The 16,418-nt window shown below is 39.2% G+C and overlaps 2 protein-coding genes across 2 annotated transcripts; both read left to right on the top strand.

Moving 5' to 3' along the window:
* Positions 1-1,009: 1,009 nt before the first annotated feature.
* On the top strand, positions 1,010-9,385 carry eif3m (eukaryotic translation initiation factor 3, subunit M). Its single transcript, XM_039794524.1, has 11 exons — positions 1,010-1,152; positions 1,817-1,949; positions 2,601-2,739; positions 4,425-4,548; positions 4,742-4,836; positions 5,077-5,160; positions 5,256-5,355; positions 6,529-6,610; positions 7,541-7,684; positions 8,139-8,199; positions 9,144-9,385. The coding sequence occupies exons 1-11, from the start codon at positions 1,111-1,113 to the stop codon at positions 9,265-9,267; spliced, it is 1,128 nt and encodes a 375-aa protein (XP_039650458.1). The 5' UTR covers positions 1,010-1,110; the 3' UTR covers positions 9,268-9,385.
* Positions 9,386-12,764: 3,379 nt separating this feature from the next.
* prrg4 (proline rich Gla (G-carboxyglutamic acid) 4 (transmembrane)) lies at positions 12,765-16,282 on the top strand. The gene is made up of 7 exons (XM_039796141.1): positions 12,765-13,394; positions 13,498-13,515; positions 13,658-13,695; positions 13,784-13,811; positions 14,308-14,443; positions 15,184-15,378; positions 15,491-16,282. Exons 1-7 carry the CDS (start codon positions 13,301-13,303, stop codon positions 15,516-15,518), a joined length of 537 nt encoding a protein of 178 aa, XP_039652075.1. The 5' UTR covers positions 12,765-13,300; the 3' UTR covers positions 15,519-16,282.
* The last annotated feature ends 136 nt before the right edge of the window (positions 16,283-16,418 follow it).

The raw sequence follows: 16,418 nt of genomic DNA, 5'->3' as shown, positions 1-16,418 counted from the left end.
AACAGAATGACGCATCATACCAGCACTATGGTGAAACACTTCATCAGCCATTTCCCCTCAGCACACTTTTTAAGGTATGTCCTGCAGAACGAAACAGAGTTCAGGTCCCTTATTTTAACTACTAAGAGTAATATGTAACGAGCAGACGTTAAAGGAATTATTACATGGCATGAGTCTACTAGTCTGTATGAATCCTCTAAAATACACATACTTTTGTGACAGATTAAGTGTGAGCTTCAGTGCGGCCTCAAAATGGAAAATACTTTGCAGTGTCTTCACCCTGGGACACAGCCTCCTCAACACCTCAGATGTTAGTAACCTGACAACATAGTTTTGGGGTGAACTCCTGCTCCACTTACCCTCTTCACCTCACTCACCTCAATCACCAAATTACCTGCCATGGTAACAATACAAAGGATCACACTTGGTACAGAGGCCCATCACCCATAGGTCAGCGGGGGTATGGTGGAAGAGTGTTGCCCTTTGACACTGACAGTGTTTCCGGGTTGGAAAGCTCTGGGCCTGGCCTGCCATGGTGGTCCACACAGATGGACTGCAGCTCAATCAGATAACCTCTCCTGGGGATCAGGTTCACCTCTGTAACGCTCAACCAAGACAACCAGGGTTAATGTCCCACAGTGGAGATTGATATCTGGATCAGAAAGAATGAAGTATTAGGAGATGGCGGTGGAAGTCAGCGGGACTAACAAAATTTAGGAGGTTGTCTGACCTCTAGTCCCGCATTGCCAGACCTTCCCCTGAAGGAAGAGGTTGCACTTGTACGCTGAAGCTATGCAGCACTGGGAATTTTTCAACCCATCTGGAAAGATGCACAATTTATGTGCATATTAATGGTAAATATTTTAAGAACTACACCTAGTTTTCAAAAGTAACAATACAGGGAGAAGGGAAAATGCTACCACAATCAATGACATACTGTCTATGGACATGACACATCCTTCAACTGCAGTCTTTTAGGTTACTGTGGCTTTAATTGCATGAACCGGAAAAGCTAAGTTTCACCGGCACTGTTTCCTTTTCTTTTCCGCTTTGGTCTCAGCACTGGTGGGAGCGTGGATTTCATCATCAAGGCTCACAAAATCGCCAAAAATGAGCGTCCCAGCATTTATCGATATTACAGAAGAAGACCAGGTACGACCCGTGTCGTTAAAAACTAATTTTGCATCGTCCCGCCTGCGGAGTCAATAAATGGGAACTATCCAACCAGATAACTTAGCATGCTAGCCAGCTAAAAATGCTAACCGTTGCTGACAGGTACATGCTGACTGTTAGCTAGCTACATGCTGATTATGTGACATATGTGGAAGCTCGTTATTTGTAACGATACCATGAAGCTTACCGTTTAGATGGTTTGTATGTAAATGAGTTGAGAATCGTTTTATTTTCGTTTTGAACTCGTTTTTACGGCTAACGCTGTCACAAATGTCCTTAAAGTTGTTACGTTAGGAAAGCTAAGAATGCTAGCTGCCTAACGTTAGCCATTTAATAAACAAAGACTTAAACGATTAACAAGCCACCCAAAGCGTCCTCCTTGTTAGGTGACCATAGATGATAACTTAACCTATGTAAAGAAAAACAATTGGTACCTTCCCCTATAGCTGACTGCAGCAAATATTCTTGTGATTCAAAACAAAAACAAAAAACATGACATGTTTGTAAATTAGCTATAGCGGTTAAGTAAAAACGCATTATGCTAAACTATTATATCTACATTTGTATATGTAGCTTGGTAGTTTTTGTGCTTTTAAGTTTTATGTAACCACTGACGCTTTTATTTTACTATCTAACGTTACAGGCTTTAGAGCTGAGAGCTTACATGAAGGCCAAAGGAGCTGATATATCAGAGGAGAACTCTGAAGGTGGACTTCATGTAGATCTGGCTCAGATCATCGAGGCGTGTGATGTATGCCTCAAGGACGATGATAAAGGTAGGTGATGATGAAGAAGTAGATATTTCGACTTTTGTTACAAGGAAAAGCACAGGTGTAATTGATAACATTTAATATGGTTCACATGTATTAAAGACACACTTTGACTATATTCAACCAACTTTGTATCATAATAATGTTGGTATTATGTGTAGAAAAATAAATAAAAATCCATTTTACCACTGTCCAGGTCTCCCTACTCACAGGCCAGCAGAAAAACCTTGTCATTTGGAGATAATCTGCTGGCCCTAGGGCCTGTTGCTGTAACTACAGACTGTACTTCCTGTACATACGGACACAAAGAGCATAGAAGTGGATTGAGAGAGACAGGGCCCCCCTCTCTCAGATTAAAGACCAAACTCAGATTAAACTGTAAAACTATGCAGTGCTGATCGAATTTAAACCAAGATTTGGTTACTGTATTGCCTATTTCTCGCCTAATTTGTTTTCAGGAACATATTTTTGTGTGTTGTTTGGCTGTGAACGCCATACTGTTCCCTATGTTGCTAAAAACAGAGGCTGAAAAAAGTTCAGAGGCTGTAAAACTAGGCAGTGTTGATCAAATATAACTGCATTGCCTGTTGGTGGCATGAATGAATGGATGGATAACACTTTCTCATTACTTATGGCTCTCTCTTTGTCTTTCTGCAGATGTAGAGAGTGTGATGAACAGCATTGTGTCTCTGCTGTTAATCCTGGAGACGGAGAAGCAGGAGGCTCTCATTGAAAGTCTATGTGAGAAACTGGTGACGTTCCGTGAAGGAGAGAGACCCTCCCTCAGGATGCAGCTGTAAGTTCTTTTACTTTCTGCCCTTTTAATCTATTCACAGTATTGCCTCTTATGGTTGTTTCCAAAAATCTGACAAAGTATACATTCCACATGCATGTACATTAAGTGGGCCATTGTTTTGATATTGGTTAATATGAGACTGCTGGGGCCCGTTCCAGGTAGGAGGTCTAACAAACTCTGAGTCTACCCCTGATGTCTGAGTTGATTTACCCTGAGATGGGAAACTCAGAGTTTTCGGTTCCAGAACAGCTGATTTAAGTTGGTTCAATCAACTCGGAGTAGGTTCACTCAGGGTTATGCGCGTGCACAACCACTATAAAAAGGCAGTATGAATGGAGCCATGATTCTATGATTCACCATGGCAACAACCACAAACCAACGGGTCGGCGGAAATACTCATGCGCACATACAGCAAGTTTGAACCTACTGTCTATGGTTTGAACATGCATTTAGTTAAAGACAGCGGCTGCTGCTGCAAAAGAGAGAATTGGTGTGGGAGAAAATTGCTGCTCGAGTCAGTGCGTACGCATTAACAGTGTATTCATTTCATATTTAATTACAGTTAACTTATAATATTACTGGTGAAAACTGGAATTGTATTACACCTATAATTTCATTTAGGTGCAATCCTGCGGGCGAAAAAGTTAACTATAGGCTACTAATCCCATTCTGAGGCTGCAGCACCATGATCATTAACAGAACTATAATGTATAATCATTTTATTTCTTTTTAAAGGCTCTCACTGGTTTGTGTCCAGGGAACACTACAAAAACGTTTCAGACCGAGTCACACTTTTCTGACTGCTCTGCATACAGTGGCTTTACTATTACAGTATGATCCGTATACACACCAATAAAGAAAACTGCCGTTTGCAAAAAACGTAATGCGACACAAATAATCTGCTTGGATGTTAAAGCCTGTCCACGATGGTGGATGTTAGTGATATGAGGACTGATAAGGTATCTACATATCTAATGGACTGTGATTAAAAAATACCTCTCAAATCGGTTATGTGAAAATGAAAATACATCTATAGTCTCGACTCAATATCTCCTGATGTAAACTCTCTGTGAATTAATACAGCTTTTTCATCAACGGGATCATCGACAAAAGGAAATGACATGTTTGAGAAAAAAACGTTTGTTAGTCTGACTAACATAAACCAATAAGGTTTTTTTATTCATGCAGATAACAAACTGCATTAAAATGCGCCTGATACAGACTGAATGAATGAGGAAATGAGTTTGTCCTCTCTCTCAGAGGGAGGAGACTGAGAGAAACTTGAGGGTTTTTTTCTCAGTTTCTCAGTCTCCTCCCTCTCAGAGGGATAAACTCGAGGTTTCTTGAAGAAAACCTGCTCCCAACCAGGTTAGGTTCACAGGCTCAGTTACTATAGTAACGGACTCTGAGGTTAAGTTACCTCTCTTTCTGAAACGGAAAACCCAGAGTTTCCCTCATATCAGGGTTAACAAACTCAGAGTTTTCACTAAACCTGCTTTCTGGAACGGGCCTCTGGTCTTGTAAGCTTAACATAAGGATACTGTTAACAATATCAATAGGCAGGAAAGCGGCTATCTTCTTTTCAAATCAAACCGCGTGTGTCAAGAAAACATGGAACAGTTAAAAAAAAAAAAAAGAGTTCTCTGATTTAACACTTCTATCTGTTTCGTGTTTTGATATTACAGACTGAGTAATCTGTTCCATGGCATGGATGAGAACACTTCTGTGAGGTATACTGTCTTCTGTGGCCTCATCAAGGTGGCTGCAACTTGTAACGCCATTGCCTACATCCCAACTGACCTTGATCAGGTATATCTGTTCACCATGATTAGCTGGGATAACTGACCATGAACACTGCCAGCCACATATTGTGTATTTCTTTGCCTTGGGCTGTAGACAGCAAAGAAGAAATAAAGTTGACTGTCACATTTTTTAAATCTCCACAGACTGCATTTTTTTCCTCTGCAGTTGATTTACAATACCTGTTTGTGCTGTTGATCAGGTGCGCAAGTGGATTATTGACTGGAACCTGACCACAGAGAAGAAGCACACACTCTTGAGGCTAGTGTATGAAGCATTGGTTGACTGCAAAAAAAGGTAACTACATAAAAAGTCAGATGTGTAAAATGAATGTTTTGGTATGCACAGATGCAGAATTATGAATACACCGACCTCAAGATTTATAAACTCCTGCATGACAAAATAGTACATCTTTGTTTTATGCATATATGTATGTATCTCTAGGCCTAAGATTCTTTGTAAGATTGTGAGCTATCCTTCAAGTAAATTATCTTGGTACAAGAGAGTTTTCAACAATGTATTTATTCACTTTCACAGTGAGGCTGCAGCAAAAGTGATGGTTGAGCTGCTGGGAAGTTACACAGAAGACAATGCTTCACAAGCACGTGTTGATGCCCACAGGTACACTTGAAGACCTTGTTTAACATTTGTCATTAAGCCTTGATATAACATACATACATACTTACATGGATCCATTGGTGTCCCTTATCTTTTAGATGTATCGTCCGTGCTCTCAAAGATCCCAACACCTTCCTCATTGACCACCTGCTCACCCTGAAACCTGTTCGCTTCCTGGAGGGAGAACTCATCCATGACGTGAGTACTGAAGGATGTGAAATGTTTTGTGTTGTGGAATATATAAAAGAAACTTCTGGCATTGTCAGATTATTGCTAGAAACATCTAACCTAATAACTTGAGTCCAATCGATTTTATCAACCATAGCCCACAAAGCGCATTGAAAACACGTTTTTTCATTGTGACAACCCTGTTCATCTTGCATGTGTAAAATGCCCACCTAGGCCATGTGATTAGAATTCTAATGCACACAGAGTGTTTATTATTATTATTATTATTATTATGATGATGATGATGAGTCTTATCCCGGTTTTGATCATATTTGGGATATGTTGACATGCAACACACATCGCGGTATACATGATAAATAATAGTATCCAGGTTACTGATTACTGCAGTCTATTTGCTACATTTACTACCGCTTTACTGCTAATTTCTTTTCTGCTCCGATCGCCAACCTCTCTCTCTCTCTCTCTCTCTCTCTCTCTCTCTCTCTCTCTCTCTCTCTCTCTCTCTCTCTCTCTCTCTCTCTCTCTCTCTCACACACTCACACTCACATCGCAACGCACTGAGCTATTCCTGAAAGGAGCTAACCTCTTATAACACTGTCCTCCACTTTGACCGGTGTCACCCTGGCACTGTCATAGGATAAGGGAGCAGTGGAATACTCCAGCTAGCATATTCATGTCTCAAAAACGGGGTTTATCCAGCTTTTTGACATTGGGATATGAACTCTACATGCTCAAACATATAAACGGGATACTCATGTCCATGTAAAGGCATGGTGTGAAAGCATCTTGACTGTTTTACATGGGTATTGGGTGTTTTTGATATGTAGTCACAGTGACTGCTAAGGCATCACAACCCAATATTTAAATGCTGCCCTGTTACAAATGGTGAAGGGTGAGCAGCAGGAATGTTTGTACATAACCAGCTTAACAGAGACAATGAAACAATATTTCTTAATATGGAGTGTGCACAGTTTCTATATGTGTTTTCATGGGTCAACCGGTATTAATAGTTTTGTTTCATCAAGGACAATATTTCTGCATTGGAGCTGATGATCTGTCTCATAACCTTAATCTGGACATAATTATTATTACAAATTCAGCCCGTATGAATACAAAGATGATGTGACTGTGTTTCTAGAGATCTATAATGGCATTTCTTCCTCTTCTGACTCTCTTTTTCAGCTGTTAACCATCTTTGTGAGTGGAAAACTGGCAGCATACGTAAAGTTTTACCAGAGTAACAAAGACTTCATTGACTCTCTTGGTAAGTAGCCATACGTTTAGATATTAGTTGCATCACTTCTACACAAAAACATACTGAACTAAAAAACTTATTATATATAATAACTTATATATATAATATATAATAACACACATACATACATATATACATATGTGTATGTATATATGTATGTGTATATATATGTATGTATATATGTGTGTATGTATGTTTAAAAAATAGAGTACACAGGTTGATTAATTAGGAAATATTTACATGTGCTGTAATAGTCTGATTACTGTAAAACCTCAGTGTACATGTAGTTGTTGAGTGACACAGTTTATCTCTGCTCCTTACCATATTTTTTAAATCAGTTTTTACATATTTTAAGTGTTTTAAATGAATATGCTTGATAAGAAGTGTGTTATGTGAAATAATGCTGGCACTTTAAGAGCATTTCAAGGGAGTACTGTCTTTAAAGAAGTTGAGAGTATTTATTTGTCTTTAGGAACTTCAAAAGTTTCAAACATTTCCCACTTTAAGGACTTGAAAATGTCAAATTCTCTAAGAGAGAAAAAAAGCTTGGGATTTGAATATAATGACAAATTTGATGCCTAAGAAATACTTTTTGTGCTGTACAAAAATTCATTTCAAGACCAGCTGAACCACCTTTTCCTAAAATAAGAACTTGTAAATATTGAGCCAATGTACTCTGTTGACACAGTACAGGAATGTGTGTGTGCGTGTGTCAGCAGTGTGTGTCTTTCTCACTACTAAAGGCTTTGGTGTAATTACAAGCATGTGTAGGATGGACTCTCAAAACAGACAATGTGGAGTGGTGTTTGTGTTAATGAGTAGATTCCCTGACCGCATGCTCCTAAATGTAGAAACAATTATCACAGGGAAACTCCCCGAGTCGAGAGTAATCGACTGTGACAGTTTTGTGCTTAATGATCCCTGCTTGTTGCTCTCCAGGCCTGTCTCATGAGCAAAACATGTCCAAGATGCGTCTGCTGACATTCATGGGCATGTCTGTGGAATTCAAGGAGATCTCCTTCGACACCATGCAACAGGAGCTGCAGATTGGAGCTGATGACGTTGAGGCTTTTGTCATTGACGGTACAAGCACTTGAGCTCAAATGAATCCTTGCTGTCTACTCTTGTTAAGTGTGCTGTTAGTTTCTCACAGGCGACTAATGGGGGAGGAGGGGATAGAATAACTTTATCGTCCAGCCGAGGCAGGAAAATGTGGGTAGTGATTGAACAGCGTCACAAACAAACACACATCCCCCTGACTTGTCTTCTTGTACCAAAAAATGATGTGTCCCTCCTTAAAAACAGAATGCAGTGGTGGTCATGGGACATGAGTAGGGTCTTCACAATTAAATAATGGCATGGAACCAAGACTAGCACTTTTAGTGTTTGGTGACTCGGATTAGCTTCCTTTTCGATTTCATTTTCCAAGTGCATTCTCTCTTAAAGCTTTTTTTTTTGTGTCAGTGGTGTTTTTATGGCTTTCTGTCAGAGCTTTTACTGCCTCTTTATGCCCAACCTGTCTGTTTTTTCTTTCTAGCTGTTCGGACCAAGATGGTGTACTGCAAAATTGACCAGACACAGCGAAAAGTTGTTGTGAGGTAAGTACTTTCATCAAACAACGTCATGCATGGCTTAACTGTGTTAAATTTTGACTAAGTACAGATCTGTATTAGAGGGGCACTTATTGCAAATGTAGCCTTAGTACTAATCTAGACCTGATTTACCTGGATCATCAGAAATATGTCATCTGTGTAGAAACTAAACTTTCACATGATTCTGCCTCCGTATATGTATGACACGCCAATTCGTATGCCATTTTTTGCGTGTTATCAAGACGCACACTCGCTTTTTAGCGTGTTTATCAACACCATTTGACTTACATTACCTTGCGATTGCGTGTGAATTTACGCCGTAGCAAGTAGTATGAATGGGCGAAAATGTGCGTACGGAGGCTGGCTGGGGTGGTGGATGGGTCAAACAACAAAGGACTTTCACCCAGGAGACCGGGGATCGTGTCCCGCGTGTCACGTTTCCTTTGTGTCCCGCGTGTCAGGTTTCCTTAACTCAACCGTCACTTTCTTCTTTTACTAAACCCAACCCCGTTCTTCTTTTCCTAAACGCAACCGGTTCTTCTTATCCTAAACCCAACCCATCCACTGTATACGGTGCTCAAAATGCGTAAAGATAACACGCCACTTGGCTTGAGAAAGTGGCGTGTATGTTTACGTGATAACACGCCAAGTGGCGTGTATGTTTACGTCCGCTGTATACAGACATGGACATACACGCGGATAGCTCAAAATGCGTACAGATAACACGCCACTTGGCTTAAGAAAGTGGGTGTGTATGTTTACGCAAAGTCATGATGTCATGTTGGTATATCTGTATTTAGGTCTTAGTACAGAATACAGGCAATGCCATTGCACAGTTAATTTACTATAGCTCTGCATTTTATTTCCTCAAAGTTGCAAGACGTGACCTTGGCCTGCATTCTTTTTTTGTCAAGTTAACATTCTTGCCTTTCTGTTTTCCACTCAATCAGCCACAGCACACACCGCACCTTTGGCAAGCAGCAGTGGCAGCAGCTGCACGACAGCCTTAGCTCCTGGAAGGCCAACCTAGCAACCGTCAAGACCAGTCTGCAAGCCCTGTCACCTTCTGCTTAATTTCACCTCAATCCGACTGTCTAGACTGCCTGGCCCTCTATTTCTTTTCTGCTTTCCAAATCCTCTGACTGAATTGATCAGTTTTTATATACATCCAATTAAAGAACAGTAGAACTCACATGTGATTGCTCTTTTTTTATTAAATAAAGGCTCTCGACATCTGGTTTTAGTTAAAGGACGGCATGCCAGTATTAGATGAGCTGTGACTTGGGATGAGAAATGGCCTGCAACAAGAGGGTTACTTGTCTGGGAACACATGAGAGGTGACAAAAGTAATGTGAACTTAAGATGACCCTGTCTGCTGGGGTCAGAGCTGTATTACTGTAGCATCAACACTTGTGGCATTCACTGCCACTACAAATTTGAAACTGTCCACCAGGTTAAAAGATACCGTTGGGCTGTAGTCAGCATGACTCACTGTCTTCTGATGTGTCTGAAAAGTGGAAAGACAAGGACTTCTATATTCCAGTTTTTAGTTTACCTTTGCCCACTGGCTTTAGACTAAGTGCCATTTAACCCCGCACAAAGATCTGTTCTCAGGCACCGGTCCAGAGCATTAGGATGTGAACTCTAATGATATATGGTCCAGGCATTAGGTGTAAAAGGGGTCTGTTGAAGTTCTCTCTCCCTCTGGGGCTCTGATGAAATCAGTACAAACTGACACAGTGCAGACTACTGACATTGCACTCTTTAAATCCCCACCCCAAATACACAGATTTTTCTTTGACTAAAAAAAGCCACAGCTCAAGCTGTGTACTTGTTTTTTTTAGTGGTGTGCCACTCCTCATTCTGTACCAATTTAAAGTCATAATCTCATCATTTCAGCCCTGCCACTAAAACATTTTCCCTCGGATAAAATGGCATTAGAGGGGCACATTTATTGCTGCGGTGTGTTCTTTTCCCTATCATAGCCGAGGTCTGCAGAGGCTCACCGCTCACTTCTGTCCAGTTGTCCACAGGGAGCAAGCATCTCTGACTCTTATCAGCGGGTGTAAATCACAGAACACATTCTCAGGAGTATAACCTCATCACAGCCACCTGCAAGGTGGAGCATAGAGCAGATAGAAACCAATGTGACCAAGGCTTAACGCAACGTTTGCAAAGCCTTATATATAGATATATATTTCCATTGCTCAGCATATGCATATATATATATATATATATATATATACAGTGCCTTGCGAAAGTATTCGCCCCCTTGAACTTTTCGACCTTTTGCCACATTTCATATGTATATATATGTATATGTATATATATGTATATATATATATATATATGTATATATATATATGTGTGTATATATATGTATATATATATATATATATATATGTGTGTATATATATATATATATATATATATATATATATATATATATATATATGTATATATATATATATATATATATATATATATATATATATATATATATATATATATATATGTGTGTGTGTGTGTTTCCATTGCTCAGCATATGCTCCTTATCTCTGACAGAAATTACTTACAAAATACTTTTTTCATTCTCTAAAAGTGACCTCTCTGTTCTTGTATCTAATTTGTCTCACTGGCTGTAAGTTACTGTTTTGTGGATGGTCCGTCATGTTAGATGTCCCAGATGTTAATACTGTGTGCTGTGGGCCTCATGAACCCTTCTTATCTTATGTCACAGTAGTTCTGCATTGTTCGGTGATGAAAAGCAAATTAGTTAATATTCCATCTGGAAGCTGCTTAACTGGCCTCTTTTGCACATGCAGCTCAGATTTTCAGCAGATTTGGAAAGTAACTAATTACATTTACTCTAGTACTTTTCATGCAATTTTGAGTTTCTTGTATTTTCTTTTTCTTCTAATCTACATTTTAGAGGCAAATATTGTACTTTTAACTCCACTACTTTAATTCTACAGCTATAGATAATAGTTCAATTTCCAATTAAGATTTTACATGATAAACACAAGATTCAAGATTTAACTAGTAGTTTCCAAACAAAAAAGCAGTGTCTTGGGGCCCCTTGTCCATAAACTTATGGACAAGGGGCCCCAATTAGACACTTCTTTTTTTTGCAGTTTGCAGTGCCACCATTGATTTCCTCTCTAAATGTATCTGATGGTTTCAATTAAATAACTAACACCAACTAGGTAAAAAATTATCCAATATTTCACACAAAAGTGTGAAGGGACTTTTTTTTTTTCTCCATAATGAGTACTTATACTTTTTAACTTTAGGTGCATTTTGTACTTTTACTTAAGTACATTTACTTGTATTTTTTTTTACCAGTATTTGCAGTATTTTTCCATTACATTATCATTGTGGTATTTGAACTTTCAAGTGATGGATCTAAATACTACTACACAATTTACTGTGTTTGAGCACAAACCTCACTGTGTGAGCTGATGCACATGGATTCCCCCGCAGTAAAGACACTATTCATCATTATAACATTGATATGGCAGTATGTGGTGTAAGGTGGCAATATCATCTGACATCACACACTAGATAAAGTCTGGAATTTATCATTTTTCTTCGTATCAACATTCCTTTGGGTAAATCTAAGACTGACGGTATCCAGAGATGTAGCCAAGTACAAGAGAGGGGCTCTCACTGCCATTCAATTAGCACCATCCAGTAGTCAGCCAGATACGGTTCAATTGCATCCTATCTCTGCTTTACATAAACACTGGCCAAGAGGCCTAGAGGTTCAGAGACAGATATGTGTATTTACATGGAGAGTGTGAAACATAAACACTGTTATGGAGGATGGTTTGCTAGGCATAATGGAAAACTTTATCTTTACTGTGTTGCTTCATGTTTTGCTGTTTGTGGTGCCTCTAAAGTTGCCATAGTCACCATTCTTTGTGGTGGAAAATGCCAGACTAAGTGCATTTTAACACAGATGCCTCTTCTCAAAATGACTCCAGAGCCCATTACACAACCTTTTCCCATACAAGGCCTGTGCACAGTGGTGCAGTCACCAGCTACTGAGAGAGAGACTGTTTAGTGCTTTTAAAAGAGTCCTGATGCAAAGATCCCAAAAGATAGCATTGTGTTACAACAGTAATTCTCTGCCCACACCATTAGAAGTTAAGATACAACACTGACATGGAGACTGAATGACCCTTTAAGCTTTACGTGTCATTAAAGTAAGATGGGCCTTTAAATCCTAATAAATCTTAGTTGGGAAGATCAACCAGAGGTTACATGATGGAACATAAGTCATAAGACCATCATGGCAGTGTCTAAAATGGAAGGGGAAAAAATACATGGTATTGCATAGTAGCCCCATTTAAAATGTGTTTATTGGACACTACAGCATCAAACTCATACTATAGGCTATCGGCTATATAATGATCAAGAAGGACTATAAAATATCTGTCGTTAAGGAGTAGCCTAGGCCTACAGTTGTGGCATCTGACTCAGAGTCAGATGACGCATGTGTAATCCTATTTAATAGCCTACTTCGGAGTGAAAGTACTTTCGTGGTTTTAGCTGCCATCTAGCGTCCACTTTTATTTACGTATCATGTTATCCAGGTAAACGTGATCGATTGGTTGCGTCTGCTCAGGTAGTTTAGGCGGAGCAGAGGCTACCTCGGTTGGGAGTAAACAAAACCTTTTTAACCTACCGGGAACTGTCTGGAGTTGCTCAGCGACTAGCGCTGCTATAATTCATTGTACTTTACCTATACACGTCACGATGAGCCGAGTTACATTTTTTCAAAGGAAGTTGCTAAACTCGGCTGTTGTTTGTGACTATCGCTAAACGTTTCCTGGTTCATCTTATCAGCGTCGAGGCAAGTAACCTACCTACCTACCTACCTGCTCTTTTAGGTTTCATTTTGTTTCGGCGTTCAAGACACTTATCATCATAGGTAGCCTAAAGTAGAAGTAGTCTACCTGGTGCCAGTTGGGGAAAGAAAGGTACATACATAGGATATATAGTAGGCTAGTTTGAAGAAGCTGGGTGTGCTGTTGATGGTACTCTGCCCTCTGTAGCCAATTAGTGCCCCACCCGCTCTCCTCGCGCAGGTGCACGCCTGACCATGTTGTTTCATCTGTTCATACTCCTTCAACTCCTGGCATGTGGAGATCTGGCCTGTATGAGGAGGTTACTGTCGGAACATGAAGACCAAGAAGGTGAGATTCTGTAGCCTACTGAAGACTTACACATGATTTCACTTTAAACATTCCGATCAGTTCTCCTATTAATGCATTTCACCGGTCTGTACACGCATCCTAGTGTTTTTAGATGATGGAGGTTTTTGGGGGGGGGGTGGTTGTTTTTTGGGAAAGGAAAGGGGGGGGGTTGAAAAAAGTGAAAACGAAGAAGCAACGGCGGGGGGGCGCGTGGTGGGTTGGTTTTGTGTTTTTTGTTGTGTGGGGGGTGTGGGGGGTTTTTGAAAAAAAAAGGGAGGTCTTCGAAAACATCCCGGCTACAGTTAAGTGATGCTGTTCAGTGGGCTTCCCACTGAGGTCATTTACTGAGCTTAAAGAGTTCACCCTACTAAAGATGCTTTGTTTTGCAGGAGGCTTTTTGGAAGAAATATACTGAAGGTAAGAGAGAGATACCTCAATTTGTTACTTGGATCATTTTAAATGCATGTTATCACTACCATATATAATGACATAAGTTGTAAATGGGTTGTTATTAAGGAACAACACTACACAATTCCTTGCCTTGCCTGTAGCAAGGGCAATAATGTTACTAGCACTTCTAAAACCTGTTTCACCACGTTATTTCAACAGCACACAGTACCTTTGAACATTATTGCTGGTTCTGCAACCCATTGTGTTGCTTGAATTCTAATACTGGGTTGTAAATAACATCTGCAACTTTCACTAGTAATGACTTCATTCTGAACAAATCAAATCATTTTCTGCTGCTTTAGAAAATCAAACTATTATACACTGCTGCTCTCAAAACCAAAGAATCAACTGAATGAAAATGAGGAACCACCCTGTGATATGTTGCTACCTTTTATTACATACTTAGCCTTAACCTACAACTAATGCTGTCCAATTACTCACTGTGGTCTGTGATGATCCACAGAAAAGGACAATAGCCTCTCACGGGTTGATGTGACCTCTCTTTTGGTGGGACTGATTGCTGGTGGAGTGGCCATTGTTATTGCTGGCCTCCTGGTCTGGTATTTATGTCACGGCAAATGCAAAAACAGGCATGCAAAGTAAGTGAGAGGGTCTTTTTTACTATTAATGGCAGCTATAATTATTTATTTATATTATTTGTATAGGGACAAGTATGAAGCATAGACGTGCCAAACACCACAGTGTTTATAGCCTAAATTATTATTATTATTATATTATACAATAGTATAGAATATTCTAGCACATTAAAGCTACAGTACCTCCAAGGCTATATATAACTGTGTTGCATGCAGGTACTTCAACAAACTGACAACCTGAATTTTTTTTTTAGCCCCAATAAAACATACATACTATTTTAGAATTTGGACATTATCATATGTAGATAACTGCAACTTAAACTTTTCCAGTATAAATTGATGCGGCTCTTGTCCAGTATCTTATTGTTCTTACCTGTTTTTGAAATTTGAGTACTTGAGAAGCTTGAACCAGTGACTGTTTGGTAATGTTGCTTTTGAAATTGACAGAATTAATTAGTAAATTATCAAAATAAATACAACTACTATATTTAAATAATTTTCTATGAATGGACTATTTAATTAATCAATTAGTTGATTATTGTCTAAGCTCTATACCTGTTCTAACAATATGTTACTGCTTCTTGTCACACTATGTACTGTCCGTGTAGCATGGGGGAACCTACAAATGCAATTTGTTGTGCACAGTTGTATAATAAGAATAAAGTTCCACCTTAATCTTAATACTTGAAGGCATTAAGTAGGTCACATATCAATGACATATGTATGTCATCTGTCACCTTCAGCTCCTCTCACAGGTCCATGCGGGGGCGACCGAATAGGAGTAATGCTTCTTTAATAATGAGACGGCTGGAGGAGGTGTCCTTACAACCTGTACCCCCACTCCCTATGGAGGAAATAGACCCCCCAGGGCTGCCTTCCTATGAGCAGGCAATTGCAAAAAGTGGACCACACGACGCCCCACCTCCTCCCTATCCTGGGTATCTGATGCGTTTGTATTTGCAGTTATGTCATAACTTTTCAAGTTGTTCTTATACACAATCCATAATGCAGTCACAGAAAGGTCAACTTCTTCTCTTATTTTGGTTTCAGCTCTCAACCTGGAAGTATTCGGCGGTAGTATCTTCAGGACAACACGTCTGTCAGCATTAAGCAGACAATTTACAACTAACATTTACACTGTGCTGCTCTGCTTAGCATTGTGTACCAATTCTTTCCATCACAACATTTAAAACACTTCCTTATGCCTTCTGTTTATTGCTCTGATTATATTTATCCACTCATACATTTAATTTTTTTTCTGGTCTTTTTTTCTTAGCAGTATAATCCCCCATCTTAATGTGCTTGTGCCAAAACAGTTTTGTGGTAGCCTCTACTAACTATTTTCCCAGGTCTGATTGTGCTTTGTAATATAATTGTAAATCTGTGAAGAATAAGCTTTATAATACATGTTACCCAGTTTGCTGCTTTTTGTCTAAATGGAAATGAAGAATCAATAATATGTTGGACATGAGATATTTAAGTTGCTGGAGTACTAAGGCCCCTAAGGAGCTGTTTCTTTAGATGCAGCATGCATAGAGGAGCTTATAGCAAGGGGCATTATAATTATATGTCATTACAAAATAAGTATTTATTGCAATTAAAAAGAGACACTGATTTGTGTAGTTATACAGATTCCTGTCTCCTTCAGAAGGAAAAGTAGTTCCAGCCAAACTGATTTCAGTAGCGTGATGGTATTCTATTGCCATAAAGAAAATGCTTTTAAGGATAATACAAGTATTTTTGATGTACTGGTCTACCAGCTTGCTTTGTAAACACTTTGTACTTTCAGCTGTATATTATCTTTTACCTTTTTTAATTGTTATTAAATGTGATGGTTTATTAGCTTCTAGTGTGGGAATGCTCTTCTAAAATGTGAAGTAATTTAAACTTTTTAATATATACATGTGGTTAATTATAAAATGTACATTACTATAAATAGATGGAGGTGGGAGCTCTTCAAAGGCAGTTTTACAATATT

The sequence above is a fragment of the Perca fluviatilis genome, chromosome 3 (genome assembly GCF_010015445.1).
Source record: "Perca fluviatilis chromosome 3, GENO_Pfluv_1.0, whole genome shotgun sequence".
NCBI classification, from domain to species: Eukaryota; Metazoa; Chordata; class Actinopteri; order Perciformes; family Percidae; genus Perca; species Perca fluviatilis.
This window is presented reverse-complemented; position numbering and strand designations above follow the sequence as displayed.

What these genes read in the sequence shown, in the direction of transcription:
- prrg4 (XM_039796141.1), top strand. Translation starts at nt 13,301, where the DNA reads ATGTTGTTTCATCTGTTCATACTCCTTCAACTCCTGGCATGTGGAGAT. An exon ending in TTGGAAGAAATATACTGAAG is followed by an intron (nt 13,812 to 14,307) that starts GTAAGAGAGAGA and finishes GATGATCCACAG; the next exon opens with AAAAGGACAATAGCCTCTCA. An exon ending in TGCAAAAACAGGCATGCAAA is followed by an intron (nt 14,444 to 15,183) that starts GTAAGTGAGAGG and finishes TGTCACCTTCAG; the next exon opens with CTCCTCTCACAGGTCCATGC.
- eif3m (XM_039794524.1), top strand. Translation starts at nt 1,111, where the DNA reads ATGAGCGTCCCAGCATTTATCGATATTACAGAAGAAGACCAG. An exon ending in AGACTTCATTGACTCTCTTG is followed by an intron (nt 6,611 to 7,540) that starts GTAAGTAGCCAT and finishes GTTGCTCTCCAG; the next exon opens with GCCTGTCTCATGAGCAAAAC. An exon ending in CAGCGAAAAGTTGTTGTGAG is followed by an intron (nt 8,200 to 9,143) that starts GTAAGTACTTTC and finishes CCACTCAATCAG; the next exon opens with CCACAGCACACACCGCACCT.